A 17,307-nucleotide genomic window follows, 5' to 3' on the forward strand; every position below is an offset into this window, starting at 1 on the left:
AAGAAAAAAAAATGCTCTCTCCTGCCACATAGCTGAGTCTAATGATCACGTGGAACCAAATAGGCACTAGCCTTTAGTTCCTCAGGCCCATGGTCCCTCGGGCAATTGTGTCAAAGCAGAAACAAGTTAACCTTATGCAAGCTTTTCATGGTTTGCCTTCCATCCTTTGGCTGCTCCTTGCCCATAAGAAGTGTGTGCGTTTTACTCAGGTTTCTGGCATAATACCTCTTGATTTTTTTTTTTTCCTTCTCAATCTCACATTCCTCAATTTTGGAGTAAATCGATGTTCATTTCTCCATTTTCTCCTCTGAAGAAATAGTTTGAAACACAGATTCGGGATGATCTGTAAGTCATACTTCTTGGCGTTCGTGTTGGCGTGGTGGGTGTAACGTTGCCTGAGTTCTTACTGTTTTGCATGAACGTGCACTCAAGCTTCAGTGCAGTGTGTACGCTATCTTAATCTTCCTAGGGGACTTGAGAAGACGGAAACTGCTTTGCTCTCTGAGGGTAGTTAGATTTTCTTTCATTGACATGTGGTTGGCGGAGGTCCGAGACACTGCGTGTTCCCTCTCGTGGTTTTTACTGTCAGCAGCCTGGTACTGAGGCTGCACCGCCTCCGGGCAGCGTCATGTACCAGGGGCCCTGCCCCACCTCCCCCTCTGCACATCTGTTCCTGCTCTGGAAAGGGCAGCACCGCCCACGTCCTCAGCAGGATGGATGCGCTGTTGCAGAGCTTCCTCCGCCAGGAGGTCATGGCCGCAGGAGCCCGAGGGCTCCCCCTCGACCACCTCTACCTTGGACTCTTCAGGGCAGGTGGGGAGCATCCTTCCAGACCGCTCAGGTTTATGAAGAAGGTCTTTTTTCCTGCCCTTTTTTGGTCGCTCAAGGAAACTGAGAGCCAGCCCGTGGCGCTGCAGCTAGCTGGATCGTGAACCCCATGCTCCCTTCCGGCAGGAAAGCCTTAGTCACCCCCCCATTCCCCCCCCCCCCCGCTCTGCCACAAAACGCCACAAAAGGCGTTTTCTTACCCAAGTGCTTTTAAAGATTCGTCTTTACTCCCCATGGAACTATTTTGTTCATTCATTTGTTTCTTACTTTTGTCATTAAAAAAGACCATTTCAACTCTAATAAGGGCCCCTTTTGTGTTCTTTGAATGCTTTTGAATCAAAGAGAATACCTGTAATTTTCCTGTCGTGATCTATTTTTCTCCTCCAGGAACTTTAATCTAAATGGAGAAGAAAGAGCCCTAATTCTTTTAAGTCATTGAGTAATATATTGAATAAGCATACTGTTAATTACTGAAAAACAGAGCAGCATGTGATGTTTTAACCTCCAAGTCAATATACTGTGGTACGCATGTCAAATATGATTGACTTTTCAACTCCTGTCAACCTTGTTTGATCTCCCTCTTTTCAGTCTAGACTGGAAATCTTTTCAAAGAGAAAAGATCTTTTGTGCCGCTTCTAAATAGTCGGCTTGTCTAGTGCTGACCTCTGGTGACTATTTCTTGAATTACAGGACATAGATTTTATTGCAATTTTGCCTGAGGGTGGGAGGGGGGGAGGCGGGGGAATGTACCTGCAATTTTTTTTTTTGTCTTTTTGTCTTTTTTTGCCATTTCTTGGGCTGCTCCTACGGCATATGGAGGTTCCCAGGCTAGGGGTCCAATCGGAGCTGTAGCCACCGGCCTACGCCACAACCACAGCAACGCGGGATCCGAGCCGCATCTGAGACCTACACCACAGCTCACGGCAACGATGGATCCTTAGCCTGCTGAGCAAGGCCAGGGATTGAGCCCGCAACTTTATGGTTTCTAGTCGGATTCGGTAACCACTGAGCCACGACGGGAATGTACCTGCAATTTTTAAAGTGTATGTAGTATAGCTGGCCTTATTTATATTTATTTTCAGCTGTCAATTTAAGCCTACAGTCCAAAGAATATTCCATTCTAGCACATTCTGGGGGGTAGAGGTATTAAACCTGACTCACATTCAGGTGTGCACCCTTGGCACCTATCACCTGGCCAGGTGTGTCCCTTGGCTAGGCTGAATAGAGGTGGGGGAGAGAAACTGATCCCAACAGTTACCAATTTTCCTTATGGCTTTCTCCTTTTTCTTTTTTATTTCTTTTTTCTTTTTTTAGGGCTGCATCTGCAGCATATGGGAGTTCCCAAGTAAAAAATTGAGATACTTCCCACTTTACAAAATCACCATAACCTGGTTATTTAATTGCTAGTCATACCTCAAATCTATTTAAATCTCTCCTTTAGTAGCTCTATAATGCTAGTCTAAGCTACCAACTTCTATGTTCTAGACTTTTATAATAGATGACTAACTGTTCATATGCTTTCAAAATCCCTCCTATCTATTTTTTTTTTTTCTTTTTTACAGCCATACCTGCAGCATATGGAAGTTCCCAGGCTAGGAGTCAAATCAGAGTTGCAGCTGCCGGCCTACACCACAGACACAGCAACGCAGGATTTGAGTAGAATCTGAGACCTACCTGTAGGACCTTAACCCACTGAGTGAGCCCAGGGATTGAACCCGCATCCTCAGGGACACTATAGCAGGTTCTTAACCTGCTGGGCCACAACGGGAATTCCTTTTCCACTGCAGGTGCCAGTCTTATTGCTAGATCTCTGAAGCCTCCTTTCTTGCTCCCAGGCTGAAGCCAGAATTGCTTCTTGGAGGAATCAGGCCAGTACCATTCAGCTCTCTGGTAATACCCAGAGGATGGAGGAGGCAAGCTGACTGCTACAGGCTGATCCTTGCCCCTGAATGAACCCTAGAGTTGTGGACTCAAGAGCCTTCCTGCAAACTCAACTGCTGGGAGTATTGGAGAGAATGACACATAGTATTTGATGTATGGTAGCACAGCACAACAGGAGATTGCTAGTTTGGTTGGTATCCAGTGAGCTGTGGGGAGAGTGAAAAGGCAGATGCCAAATTCTGTTTGCTCTGCACCTCCTGCCTGTGAGGAGGATGTTATCGCTTCTATTTAAAGGTGGAGGGACTGTGGCCTTGAAAGATATGACAGTTTCACAAGGACATACAGGTTGAACTGGCTGCAATCTAGGCTGGCCTGACTGGAGGTCCAGGATCCTTCTAGAACACCATGAGGCTGTGGGAGAGGGCAAGGACCCATTCCCGGTGGGTTTAGGGATTGACTGAGTCAGTTCTGGGCTGTGCTGTGGGCTCGGTCCACTGCCACTTTCCTCAATCACCTGCTCTGCTGTATAGCCCAGGCTGGAGGCAGGGCAGGAAGGGAGGGGATATATGTGTGTGTGGGGGGGGTGGAGAATGGGGGGTGGGAGAGGTGGGTGAAAATGGGGTGAGGGAGGGGCTGAGATGCCAGATCTCAGCACACCTCTGCAGAGTTGGAGACACGAGGCCGGGTGGGGGAGCAGAGTGGGGTGGGGTTTTTACTAACTTAATATACAAGACAGATACTTGAGGAAGAGCTGCATGAAAGAACTAGAGCCTTACTAGAAACTGCCTGTCTGTTCTTGGTTTTCAGAAGAGAAGCATTTTGGACAATGCTAGGAAACAGCCCAAGCAGAACATTTGGTCTCGAGCGTGGGATGTATCTTTTTGCAGAGGGAGGAAGGGGGTGAGAAAGATGGGAGGAAGGGGTTTTAACTGTATTGGTATACATTTTTTCCTTCTAAAAACTGGCAGTAGGTGTTGATTCGTGCTCAGTCTGTGATGAATACTCTGGGGTGTGCTGTAGTGTATCTTGTAATTTCCTACTTGAAATATTTCATAATTTAAAGTTAAAACAAGAAAAAAGGGCTAGACATAATTCCACCCACTCTCTTTCCTCTTTTACAGGTGACACAGAGTGAGGAAGGACCGTACAAGGACGGTCACATTGCAGAGATAGTCAGGAATCCCACCTCTCTTAATGAACTGAGTTGCTCTGAAATATTTTTCCAGCCAAAGCAATAAATGGTCTTAAACATCCCACGAGGTCCATGGTGGGGTTTAACTCGCTCAGAGTTATCCTGTGTGTGTAAGGTCACAACTGCTGCTACAGCAAGAGGTATATGTAAACTAGTCTTTTCAGGAAATAGTCAGAGGGGGAAAATAAGATTAGACAAAGTTGCAAAAAACTTAGAGAATAACATATGTCTTCCAGTAAAATGATGAAATTTAGTCGGAAGAGTTATGTAGCATCCTACAGACTTTTCATGGTTTGAAAACTATTATTCTGGGAAAGGAAATGTAAGACCAGGGTCGTAATCAATACTTCTACCACCCTATCTAGCATTTAAAGTCCATTTTCAGACATGATCTCAATGGATGATCACAGTTGCTCTGAGAAGAAAGAGAAGCAAAGAAGTTAGGTGATCTCCTTGACAGCAGAGCTGGGTAGTGACAGAACCAGGCCCTCACCGGGGGCCTGCATTGAGACTTGTTTGCACTATGTCCCCTGCCCACCTCAGCCCCCACATGCCCGGGATGCACCTGCTCATGAGACCACGTCCTTTCAGAGCCGTCCTTGACACAGATGTCCAGTCTCAGTTCAGTTCCTGTGGCTCCGTGCTTGCTGTCCACGCAGAGATTGGCTGCCACATTTCGAAGCTGTGGAGAGAAGAAAGGATGAGCATGGGGACTTTTATTTTATTTTATTTTATTTTATTTTATTTTATTTTATTTTATTTTATTTTATTTTATTGTACCTCTTGTTCCTGACAATCCTGGTGTAGATTTGGTAGCTGTTCTTTTTTTTTTTTTTTTTTTGACTCACCAGCACTGGATCCTTAACCTGCTGACCCACGGGGGAACTCCTCAGTAGTTGTTTCTTTTCATTGCATGATTCCTGAATGATGCCTTAAATTTACATGCAATTTATGGAGATAAATCAGGGAATTAAGTTTAACATGGTCTAGCCCACATGTAAAAGAACACTGGAAGGTTTTGAAGAGCAGAAGCACAGCCAGGGACCATGTGATGCTGGCACCCAGGAACATGAATGCCGAGTTCATGACTTCTGTAAAATGGGGATTTTCGTTTTCAGGTTTTTCTTTGTTTTTAATTTTTTAAAATTTAATTTAATTTTGGAGTTCCCATCGTGGCACAGTGGAGATGAATCTGACTAGGAACTATGAGGTTGTGGGTTCAATCCCTGGCCTGGCTCAGTGGGTTAAGGATCCAGCATTGGCTGTGAGCTGTGGTGTAGGTCGCAGATGTGGCTTGGATCTGGTGTTGCTGTGGCTCTGGCATAGGCTGGCAGCAACAGCTCTGATTGGACCCCTAGCCTGGGAACCTCCATATGCTGGGGGGGTGTCCCTGAAAAGACCCCCCCAAAAAAAAAAGAAATTAATTTTTTGGCCATGCCACAACATGGAGAAGTTCCCGGGCCAGGGATCAAATCTGCAGCATAGCAATGCCAATGCCAGATCCTCAACCTACTAGGCCACCGGGGAACTCCTCTTTTTTGGGTAGTTCTTTAACATTATCTTCCTGCTTCAGAGCATCTTCCGCCATCACCACCTCAGCCGAGACGGAGCTTGGTCTGGCCCCTGTTGTCCTGGTTTAGCATTTCTCCTGGATGATAAATTAAATGCCCCCTAGAGGATCAGCCAAATGGGAAGGAGAGGACCGTCGGTGCATTGTCCACATCATGTCCGCATTTAGAAAAGTTGCAGAATGAGAACAAAATGAATGGTAATTCTTCCCCAGTGTGACATTAACTTGGGTGTGAAGAACTGAGTAGTTCGGGATGGGAAAGCAGGGGACCTATGAGCAGTATCAGGAGTAGAAGCAGCAACAGGAAAAGTCCGGACATACACACATCCCCGTGTCCAATCTTCCTGCTGGATCCTCCTGCGGGCACCACACTCCAAGGCAGAGCTGGGGACCTGGGGGCTGTTTCTGAGGTTTTCATGCTTAGAGAGGCTCGGTGATCTCAGGCCTTTGTGGAACCTGAATTATAACAATCCCATTAGGTCCTGCTCAGGAAGGAAGCCAGCACAGGATGTGCTCAGGTGTTGTTTCCTTCAGGGTTCTCTGGCCCAGGATGGTACATGTGCTCACCAGGCTCCCAGGATGCAGAGACGCCTGAGTGGGGCCTGACCCTCCTAGGAAGGAAGGAAGGGGAAGCAGGGGAACAGTTGTCATGAGATGTACTGGGCACCGCGAACAGGAGAGAAGTCACTGGGGTGGGCTTGGTGGCAAGAGTGCTTCCTTTCTAGTCCCGTCAGGGGTGGGTTTGGTGTCTCATCATTTGGGAGGGATCAGTGTGGCGGATCTGGTTCCCTTGTTCAGAGACTTTGGCAACAGCTGGACTTGGCCTTGCGCTGCCGGACCTCTGCTCTCAGGGTGTCTGTCCCTGGTGATAGGGTGTGAGATCCTGGAGGATACGAGCGATGGTCCTTAACTTTGTTGGGCCTGTGGACATCTCCATGGAGAACTGGGGACATGTTTGCAGAAACAACCAACAAGGTGTGAGCCCTTCTGTGTTCACTTTCCTGCCGCCATAGACTCCACATTTGAACCCGAAAGAGGGGAAATGCTTGCCACCCCTCCCCCACCTTGCAAATGAATTGCCTCTGTCCTCTTAGTCTCCTGGGTGATCCTGAAGGACAGGGAGTGGACTTGGCCTGCACCCTGTCACCCCCCTTCTGTCACATTTCCTGCACCTCCTCAGTCAAGCCCTGGGGAGGAATCCTATGGTGCGGTTTGGGGAGCCAACTTCACATAGGCCTTTTGCGGAATCCACTGTCAAGGTGTGTGATGGAGTTTGATGAACTAGAAGCCACCAAGGGTCAGAGGCAGAAGTTGCTCTCATGGTCTGGATCCCGGCATCGGCTGCCAGTCTGAGCTGACTGGGGTCCCACGTGTCGGATTCTAAAGGCTGCAGCCTCAGTCTGTAGGCTGCCCACCCGAGCTCCTGGGGAGAGCACCCTTTCCTCTGGGCTGTGAGCCCACAGAGAGCTGTGTCAGCTGAGGCCAAAGGCACCGTCAGACACTCTTGTCCCAGAACTGAGCCCCAGGCGCTGAGCCCTGCAGAGGAAAGAGCAGTAGGGATACAGCCTTAGCCACGGAGGCCCAGTGCAGGCTCTGCTCTTGGAAGAGGAGGAGGCGGGGCCGGAGGGGACACAACCAGCCAGGCTGCCCTGGGTCTGCACCAAGCTCCCCGACCGCCTCACTCTTCCTCAGGAGCCAGGAGGGACTCCGACAGAGGTAGGGGACACCGTTTTCTAAACTCGTGAATGTTCTAAATTCTCATGCAAATGGCATCCATGGGATAAACGGAGAAACGGCTTTGGAAACCACACTTCAAGCAGCAAAGGCGTAATTGTCCACATCTGTGTACACTTTAGCCTGTCTTTGAGCCTGAGGAGACACGGGGGTGGAGTGCCGCTATTTATTCCCACCTTGGCAGCCCGCATTCACGTCGCTTTCTCGGCTCCATCATAACAAACAGGCAAATAAAATCCCAACCGAGTAATTCCCGTTGTGCGTAGTGGTTAATGGATCCGACTAGGAACCATGAGGTTGCGGGTTCGGTCCCTGGCCCCGCTCAGCGGGTTAAGGACCCGGCGTCGCCGTGAGCTGTGGTGTAGGTCGCAGACCCGGCTCAGATACCACGTTGCGGTGGCTCTGGCATAGGCTGGCAGCGGTAGCTCCGATTCGACCCCGAGCCTGGGAACCTCCATATGCCGCTGGAGCGGCCCTAGAAAAGGCAAAAACAAAACAAAAAACCAAAACCCAACAAACACCCAACTGAGAACATCCTAATGTTGCTTATTCATTTGAATGAAGTTTTCTTTCTAAAAAAAAAGTAGACAGGAAAAATCACGAATGATTTTTGCTTTTTCACCGTGGGCTCTTGTCTGTGGCTGAAGGAGAAGTGGTATACGCGCGTACGCACAGGCACACGCTCGGTCCGGATCCAGCGCAGGGACACGGAAAACGGACAGGACACAATAGGAACCCTTCGCGCTCTATTCCCTGACATCCAGCAGAATGGGATTAGACAGTGTGGTGGCGCGGGACTAGGGACTAGTGGGAAGCAGGAGGAAAATGGGGGGAAAGGCTCAGGACGGTATTACCGAGGTCATCTTCCTCTGGGAGAGGGTTAGGAAAAGGTCTGGTGGAAAGTAAAGTATCTCTTAGGTCTGCAAGAGGCATCAGGCTCAGCTTGAAGCTTGGCTTTTCCTCCCCAGTAGTGGGTGGGGGGGATGTTGATACTAGAGGGGCGGAGGAGAATAGGCGTGTGGGATAAACATGGTGGTTTGGCAGGTGTGGGGCAGGCAAGTCAGTTGGTTGTTAGAGAAAGATTCCCCTCAGCTCAACAAACATGAGTTCTATGCCCCCTCAATGCCCCCCCCCCATAAACTTAGGGTCTTTTAAGTAAAAGTAGTGGGTTCATGACTCAGTCCACACGCACTTATTAAGTACCTGGTATGGACCAGGTGCTCTGCTAGACAGTGAAAAATAAAAAAGGGTTGGTTCCACCGGTGGGTGAAATGGGAAGGGGTCAGAAGGCACAAACCTCCAGTGGTAAGAGGAATAAATGCTGGGGATGTGCGGTGCAGCCTGGTGACTGCTGTCAGCTATACTGTGTGGTATATTTGAAAGTTGCTCAGATAAGATATTTTAAATACTCTCATCACAAGAAAATTAATAACTGGTGATCATTTTGTAATATATGTATATAAAATATATCCCATTTTATTTATCCTTTTACTCATCTGTGGACACTAGGTTGTTTCCATGTCTTATCTATTGTGACTAATGCTGCAGTGAACATGCAGGCACGGATATATCTTTTTTTTTCTTTAGGAGAAATCTACCTAGCCTGAAATTCACCATTTAAAGTGAACAATTCTGGAGTTCCTGGTGTGGCAGAGGGGAAACGAATCCGACTAGGAGCCATGAGGTTGGGGGTTCGATCCCTGGCCTTGCTCAGAGGGTTGAGGATCTGGTGTTGCCATGAGCTGTGGTGTAGGTCTCAGACTCGGCAAGCATCTGGCGTTGCCTGTGGCTGTGGTGTAGGCTGGCAGCTACAGATCCGATCAGACCCCTAGCCTGGGAACCTCCATATGCCGCGGGAGTGGCCCTAAAAAGACAAAAGACAATAAATAAATAAATAAAGTGAACAATTCAGTAGGGTTTACATTCCCAGTATTATATAGCATTGTGTTATATCTAGTTCCCAGAGGCTCTCATTACCCTAGCTAAAGCCCCATACTCAGCAGTTTAACCCCATCTCCCCTTCTGACCACCTGTCTGCTTCTGTCTTTATGGACTTATCTGTTCTAGATATTTTATATGAATGGAATAATATGATATGTGACCTTGTGTGTCTTTTTTCACTTAGCATAATGCCTCTGAGGGTCATCCTCCTTGTAACATATATTAGTCCTGCATTCCTTTTTATGGCTGGATATTTCTTCTTCTTATTATTACTATTATTTTTTTGGTCTTTTTAGGACCACACCCATGGCATATGGAGGTTTCCAGGCTAGGGGTCGAATCAGAGCTGTGGCCACCGGCCTAAGCCACAGCCACAGCAATGTCAGATCCAAGCCACGTCTTTGACCGACACCACAGCTCAGGGCAACCCTGGACCCTTAACCCATTGAGCGAGGCCAGAGATCAAACCTGCGCCCTCATGGATGCTAGTCAGATTCATTTCCACTGAGGCATGATGGGAACTCCTCTTTATTCTTTAAACTCACCTTTTTTTTTTGTTTATATATTTGGGATAATATATTCATTTTCCTGAAGATGATTTTGTTACCGGTTTCACCTTCATCTACCTGCTTCCTATTGTTCTAGAAATAAACCATGTTGTCTATAACACCAGTGTCTTGGCTAATGCACTTCCAGTAACCGAAGTTCTTCCTCCCCCATCCCGTATGCTCAAATTTTCCTTATTTCGCAGAGCCACCTTCTAGTCTACTTGAGCCAGTGAAACTCACCCTCCCTCAGAAGAAAAGTGCCTTGGAAACAAGTCTTATAACAACTTGCCCTCTCAATGAAATGTTGTTGAGAATAGGTCCTATCTCCATGGAGATCGAAAGCTTCTTACGGACAGAAATCATATAATTTATGTCTACATCATACTGTACAGAGTCTCCAATACACTGCAAATAACTGAAGGAGAAAGTACAGTTTATAGACTCTTTAGCAACCACTGAGGTTGCACGGTCATGTACTCTGCTATTTACAAAGTGGTTGCTTAGGTTTTACCTCCATTTACTCGTAGAGAACACAGCTTCCTGGATGTCAGCCTAGAGGTTACTAATCCTGTCCTTTAGACTAAAATTTCTTCCCCCCAAAACTCATTTTCTCTTATTAATTGGCGGGGCAGAGCCTGAAAGATGAGCTTTTACCCACAGAGCCGATGCGTACCTTGGCCTAAACAATCAGAATGGAAGATCTTGCAAGCACCTCTGTTGCCAGTATACCCGATGTGGCCAATTTTCTTTCAGGGTCTTGCAGCTTTGATTGAATTTGACTAGTTAAGTGGGGAAAGATTTTCTCTTCTGAGAGCTTATAAACTTTTTTTAAAAAATTCAGCTTTTATTGAGGTATAATTTATATAGAATTAGATATTTATTTTTTGGCCCTACTCTCAGCATATGAAAGTTCATGGGCCAGGGATTCAACCTGCACCATAGCAGCGACCTGTGCAGCAGTGACAGTGCTAGATTTCTAATGTGCTGTACCACCAGGGAAGTCCTAGAGTTGGATATTTAAGGTATACATTGTGGTGAGTTGATATATGTGTACTTTGTCAAAGGATTCTCTTTTAATGAATGCATCCATCACTCACAGGTTTATCTTTTTATCTTTTTTTTTTTTTCCTGTAAGAACATTAATTTCTTCCTTAACTGGTTTCTTTCGATTATACAGTTCGGTGTTTGCAGCGATAGTTGGTGTATTTTACATTAGATCCGCAGGCCTTTTCTATCTTATTCCTGCCTTGAACATGTGCTGAATTCTACTCACAACCAGGCCCAGCACGTGTTACCAGGGACCCAGCAGCGTTTCACTTCTTGATGCGCTGCTCCCTCCTCACGTGACCTACCTTCCTTCGTTCCTGCTCCCCTCCCAGCTTTTGATGTCCTAACCCCTATATCAGAACATCTCCACCTGCAGAGTTTGGCAAAGGGGCGTGAGGGGCGTGCACCTCGCTGGTTTCCCTGGTAACTGATGAGCCCACCTGACATACCCCTCCACCAACAGGCAACTTCCCCCTTCCTCTGGGAGGGAAGACGCCGCCTTGTCCTGCCTGCAGTCCGCAGCACATAGTGGGGTGTCGCTCCAGGACCCTGCCTCAGACATGTAAGCCACCCCCCGCCCCCCCATCCAGTAAACCACTGCCGCCTCTGTCAATGACTCTAGGCTCGTCCTTTGGTCTTGAAGTTGGGCTGGGGACCCAGGGAACTCCCATGAGTGCTGAGACGTCGGGAAATTAGGACCAGGGAAGGAAAGTCGGGGAAACCTCTCCTAACACTGGGGCCTGAAAGATGGGGGGGATCCTGGGGTGGCTGCCCCCCGGTGTATGCTGCCGTAGAGGTGGCAGTCTTTGATGGAAGGGGGCTGCCCAGAGAGTAGGGAGAATGCCTAGACACCCCGAAGGCTGTGATGGAGACACTGGCCCCCATTACAGTGGGGAAAATAAGTCAGAGACAGTAAGGCGGTGGCCACAGCTGCGGTCTGGCCATTGCCTTTTATATTTAGGCCACAGCGGCTGAGCTAATAGCCGAGGCAAAGGTTAACTTGAATGTTGATTCAATGTTCCTCTGAAAGTGAGACATGTGTAAGTGTGTGAATGATATGTATTATTGTTTATTACTACTATTTGTTTAAGCTGAACTGTCTATTTAGAAACTAAAACAAACTCCTGAAAATGACCCAAATGGGAATCTTTTGACATTCTAAAACTGGCTTTTCCATAGGAAATTAGCTTTCCAGAAGGAATTGGTATTTCTTTTCCTGTGCCTTTGAGATGTAAATGACCTCCCTGGGCTCTCAGGAACTTGAATCCCTGAGAGAGAAGGGGGAAAAAAAAAAAAGAGATTTTTAAAACTCTACTGGGAGGGAGTTCCCGTCATGGCACAGTGGTTAACGAATCCAACTAGGAACCATAAGGTTTCGGATTCGATCCCTGGCCTTGCTCAGTGGGTTGAGGATCCAGCGTTGCTGTGACATGTGGTGTAGGTTGAAGATGTGGCTCGGATCCCTTGTTGCTGTGATTCTGGCGTAGGCCATTGGCCACAGCTCTGATTAGACCCCTAGCCTGGGAACTTCCATGTGCTGCGGGTTCAGCCCTAGAAAAGACCAAAAAAAAAACAAAAAACAAAAAACAAAAACAAAAACAAACCCTACTGGGAAAACTATGAGATCAGTGTCTGTACACGCACGTCTATGTGTATCTTATAAATAACAAGATGTCTCTGCCTCCAAATGGCCAAGATTGCTTTGTGGATGAGCTCTGTTAAATTGGCTTAAAAGAAATTACAAGCTTATATGAATTCTCAGAAATGAATGTATTTCAGGTTCGCATGATCTGGGAATATTCATTGCTGAATTGATATGGAATTCAATCAATTGAATTGGTATGGAAGCTACTACCTAAGCTTGTTGGTTTGATTAATATAGACATGTCATTAGAGTCATCAATGTTAAGTGTGATACTTCTGTCGTGCCTAGGTTTACTAGAGGTCAAATAAGACCTTATTATATCTGTTGTGCATTTGTCAGCAAGGACAATAATATGATGAAACTTTAAGTAAATGTAAATGAAATAAGAGCTTTTAGGTAAATTCTATAGGACTAATTATGTTTTTGGAATGACTATCTAAAATAGTCTCTCCAGATTTTGGTAACTTGAAACTAAATGAAGTTAAATGAAGAGAATTCACTGACTTTCTGCATCATGTCAAGTAGGATAAGATACTGGAATTTTAATTCCTGGAAGGGTCTAAGTTTACCTGTCTTTGCTTTCTTAGGAAGAATAAAGCATGTTTTCCAATCAGAAAATGCTGGTATGACAAATCACAATTACTTGCTTCTTGGTTTTTGAATAATTCATTTCCTTTGATTGTATATCCATAAGTGGGATTTCTGGATCATATGAGTACCACACTTTTTTTTATTACTGTAACTTTGTGTTGAGATTTGAAATCAGGAAGTGTGTGTTCCAACTTTGTTCTTCTTTTTCAGGATTTTTTTTTTTTTTTTTTAGCAATTTAGGGTTCTTTAGCTTCCACATGAATTTTAGAATGAGTTTTTCTATTGTTGCAAAAAAAGCCATCGGAGTTTTGATAGAGATTGCATTGAGTCTGTAGATTCCTTTTTTTTTTTGCTTTTTTAGGGCCGCACTCGAAGCATATGGAGGTTCCCAGGCTAGGGGTTCAATTGGAGCTATAGCTGCCAGCCTACGCCACAGTCACAGCAACATCAGATCCATGCTGCGTCTGCGACCTACAACCACAGCTCACGGCAATGCTGGATCCTTAACCACTGAGCAAGGCCAGGGATTGAACCTGCCACCTCGTGGTTCCTAGTCAGATTCGTTTCCACTGTACCACAATGAGAACTCCAAGTCTGTAGATTTCTTTGAGTCATGTTGACGTAGTATTTTGGGGGTAGTTTTAACAATATTGTCTTCTTCCCATTGCTATTGTCCATGAACCTGGGATGTCTTTCCATTTCTTTAGATATTTTAAAATTTCCTTCAGTAATGTTTTGTATATAAGTCTTTTGCCCTGTTGGTTAAATTTATTCTTACACTTACTTATTTTTGGAGATAAATATAATGTATATAGGAACATAGATTCTGGAATGAGATTGCCTGGCTTTAGTTTGGTGTTACCATTTATTCGTGGTGGGACTTTAGGCAAGTCTGTAAGTTCTTTTTTGCCTCAGTTTCCTCTTCCGTAAAATGGCGATAATAATGCATGATAAATTTGATGTGATGACTAAATGAGATTGTGATAGGGATGGAGTAGGTAGATAGTTACACAGGTAGTTGTAGATGTCCCAATAAGGGACCATAGGTAGAGAGGGAAACCTAGGGAACTTTGGGAGACCACTGTAAGTTAATAATTGCTCAAGATGGCCATCCAAGGCAGGCTTGCTTGACTAGTGGAGGCACAAGATATGCCTCAGGTCATTGGGTGGGGGATGGAGTGAGGCCCATATTCTGGATCAGACTAAGGGCAGAGCTTGAGGACCACCCTTCTGCTGATTTGAATAAGCACCTGACAGTCCTAGTTTGACCTTATAGGGTCAAATACTCTCTTACTGGATACCAAAGAGGAGCTATTACTCAAAGAAAGAGGAAGAGGCGGTCTTTTCCCACCCCCATTCCCTTTGGATTATAAAACTGTAACCAACTTAATCCTTGGTACAGAGCCTCCTCACCTGCCTACTTGCATCTCTCCTGAGTGTCCTATCTTAATAAATCTATTTCTTGTCTATCATTTTGTCTCTTGCTGAATTCCTTCTGCACTGAGGCACAAAGAACCGAACCTCAGTAAGTCCAGACACTGGTTGAGTGATTCTAATTTAAAAACCATGGGTTCTGGAGTTCCCGTCGTGGCTCAGTGGTTAACGAATCCGACTAGGAACCATGAGGTTGCGGGTTCGATCCCTGGCCTTGCTCAGTGGGTTAACGATCCAGCGTTGCTGTGAGCTATGGTGTAGGTCACAGACACGGCTTGGATCTGGTGTTGCTGTGGCTGTGGTGTAGGCTGGTGGCTCCAGCTCCGATTAGACCCCTAGCCTGGGAACCTCCATATGCCAGGGGAGTGGCCCAAGAAATGGCAAAAAGACAAACAAACAAACAAACAAACAAAAACCCCATGGGTTCAAGTCCCAATCTGGGTTCCGGCTATGTTCCAGTCATAAGTGCTGTCAGTTTGAATTATGCTATGAGAGACTTACATTAGTGTGTGGCCCTTACTAATTGCTCCATAATTGTTAGCTTTATTGTAGAACCAGCAGACACAGTACTGCGATGCATTGAGATGTGAGGCTGGGGAGGGGAATGGGTGCCATTTGGGGAAGGTCTTAAATATCAGGATAAGCAGTGTAGACCTTGTTCAGCTGGCAGAGAAGATTTTAGATGTTTTTGAGAAGAAACCTTACTTTAGTTCTGGTGTTAATGGGAGAGACAGATGCAAGCTATGTAGTTGTAAGCATGGACCCTGGTTCTAATCAAAGATGGGGATCTGACCTCTGGTCATGGCGGTGATGGAATATACACAATATACCCAAAGAACGTCTGTGTTCCAAGGGAGAATGTATCGCGGACACGTGTTTCAGAGCACTTGCAGGTCTTGATGTCTGTTTGCATGTAGATAATGAAGATGTACTGAGCCTGGGGTGTCTTGGTGACATCCTTATGTGGACACCCGGAAGAGTCTGAGGTTTGGAAGAGAGGTCAGGTTGGGAAATACAGATTTGGAAGTTATCCACGGTGCCAATTACTAAGATACATATTGCCTCTCAACTCCAAGTCTACCCCTCTCTGCCTTGCTTTGGGGCGCTCACGACAGACCCTGTAGCCATTTTCCTTGTCACTGGTTACAATTTTAGGCTTTACCAATGTAGGGTGCAAGGTGAGAGGAAGGCTCTTTCCTTCTCTAGTGTGTGAGCTGTGTCCCCATGTGTGTCGGCAGAATGGCCTGTGGGTGGGGTGGAAGGAAGCACTACCCCTGAGTGGCCCTCACGGAATCACAGTGGCTGCCACCTCCCTAGGTTCTTTTACCACCACCTGTCAGAGGAAGGGGGAATGGAGAGGAGGGGAATGGAAGGGGCTTGCCTAGGTCTCCGCATTCCCACCTTGCTCACACGCCCTGACACGGCTCCTGCTTTCAGAGGTGGCTGCTGTTAGCCCCTCTGTAGCCCATTTGACCCCTTTTACTAGTGAACACTTTTCTTCGTGTGAAAATGTCCCTGTTCAGATGGCTGGTGTGATTTCTGTCCCCTGACTGGACCAGAGGACATGATCCCAGGGGAGCAAAGAGGATGGAGGATGAAATTGCGGGGATTGCTTCCTCTGAGCAGTGGCAGGGAAGGAGTCATCAGGAAAAAGCTGGGGCAGTAAGGGGACTGGAGAGAAGAGTCTCAGGAGTGGCCAAAGCCTCAATCCTTCACGAGGCCAAGCACGAGGCGTCCTGGGAGAGGCTGCTGGCCTTGGCAGTTAGGGAGTCCTGGTGGCCTTGCCAGGGCAATTTCAATCTTTAAGGTCCATGAAGGTAGAGGACAGATGGCCAAGTGGACTGAGGAAAACTGGGAGGTGAACATTCAAGACAACTAGTGGAAGCTTCTCTTTGAAGAAGCTCAACCTCAGTGGGAACAGTATCTACAGGGGAAAAGCAGAATTAAAATGAAACAAGCTCTGAGTTCCTGTTGTGGCTCAGTGGTTAACGAATCCGACTAGGAACCATGAGGTTGTGGGTTCGGTCCCTGGCCTTGCTCAGTGGGTTAAGGATCCGGCGTTGCCATGAGCTGTGGATTTGGCATTGCTGTGGCTGTGGTGTAGGCTGGCGGCTACAGCTCTCATTTGACCCCTAGCCTGGGAACCTCCATATGCCACCAGAGCAGCCCTAGAAAAGACAAAAAGACAAAAAAAAAAAAAAAGAAAGAAACAAGCTCTCTGGTGAGGACATTTGAGGGTAGAATTACATCTAAGCCCTGCCCTAATTCATTTGAGACAGATGAAAAGCTTTTAGAAATTAAAAACAGCAAATGAGTGGAGGGATAAAATATACAAACTCCTCTCTATAAAATATAACTCATGAGGACCTGCTGTAGAGTACAGGAAACTATATTCCGTATCTTATAATAACCTATAATGGAAAAGAATCTGAAAAAAGTAGATATTAATGTATAACTGAATCACTGCCGTTTACCTGAAACTAAACATTGTTACTATATTTTAGTAATCTTTTATTTTTTATTTTTTTTACAAAACAGCATATAAATGCAAAGCACTAAAAATGCTTTCATTATCCTTGTAGGATATTTGCTGTGGAAGGTTCTGCCTTGTGGCCATCACACCGTTTCTGCTTGAGCAGACCCAGTCCACCTCTAATTGCTCCATGCTAGTTCAGTGCCTGCTGGCAGACACTGCCTGCCTTTCCTTGAAATTAGGCCCACAGAGGTTCCTTCCTGTCTCAGGCACATTTTCCTCTTCTGAATTTGCCATAAATGTAATTGCTTTGGCATCTCTCTCTCTCGCCCCAGGGCCTACTAGAACCACTCATTTTGGAAGCCTGGCTTACATTATGCAAGAAAAAGATGAGCCCATGGCAGAAATATTACCACAGGGCTC

The 17,307-nt window shown here is 46.2% G+C and overlaps 1 protein-coding gene across 1 annotated transcript in view; it reads right to left on the bottom strand.

The window, feature by feature from the left end:
- GALNTL6 (polypeptide N-acetylgalactosaminyltransferase like 6) overlaps positions 1 to 17,307 on the bottom strand; it is a 1,218,638-nt gene that overhangs the window by 24,057 nt on the left and 1,177,274 nt on the right. The window contains exon 10 of the mRNA XM_047761406.1: positions 4,467 to 4,583. Within this exon, the coding sequence (XP_047617362.1) occupies positions 4,467 to 4,583 (117 nt within the window). The remainder of the gene's footprint in view (positions 1 to 4,466; positions 4,584 to 17,307) is intronic.

Source organism: Phacochoerus africanus, chromosome 15, assembly GCF_016906955.1.
Source record: "Phacochoerus africanus isolate WHEZ1 chromosome 15, ROS_Pafr_v1, whole genome shotgun sequence".
Taxonomy (NCBI): Eukaryota; Metazoa; Chordata; class Mammalia; order Artiodactyla; family Suidae; genus Phacochoerus; species Phacochoerus africanus.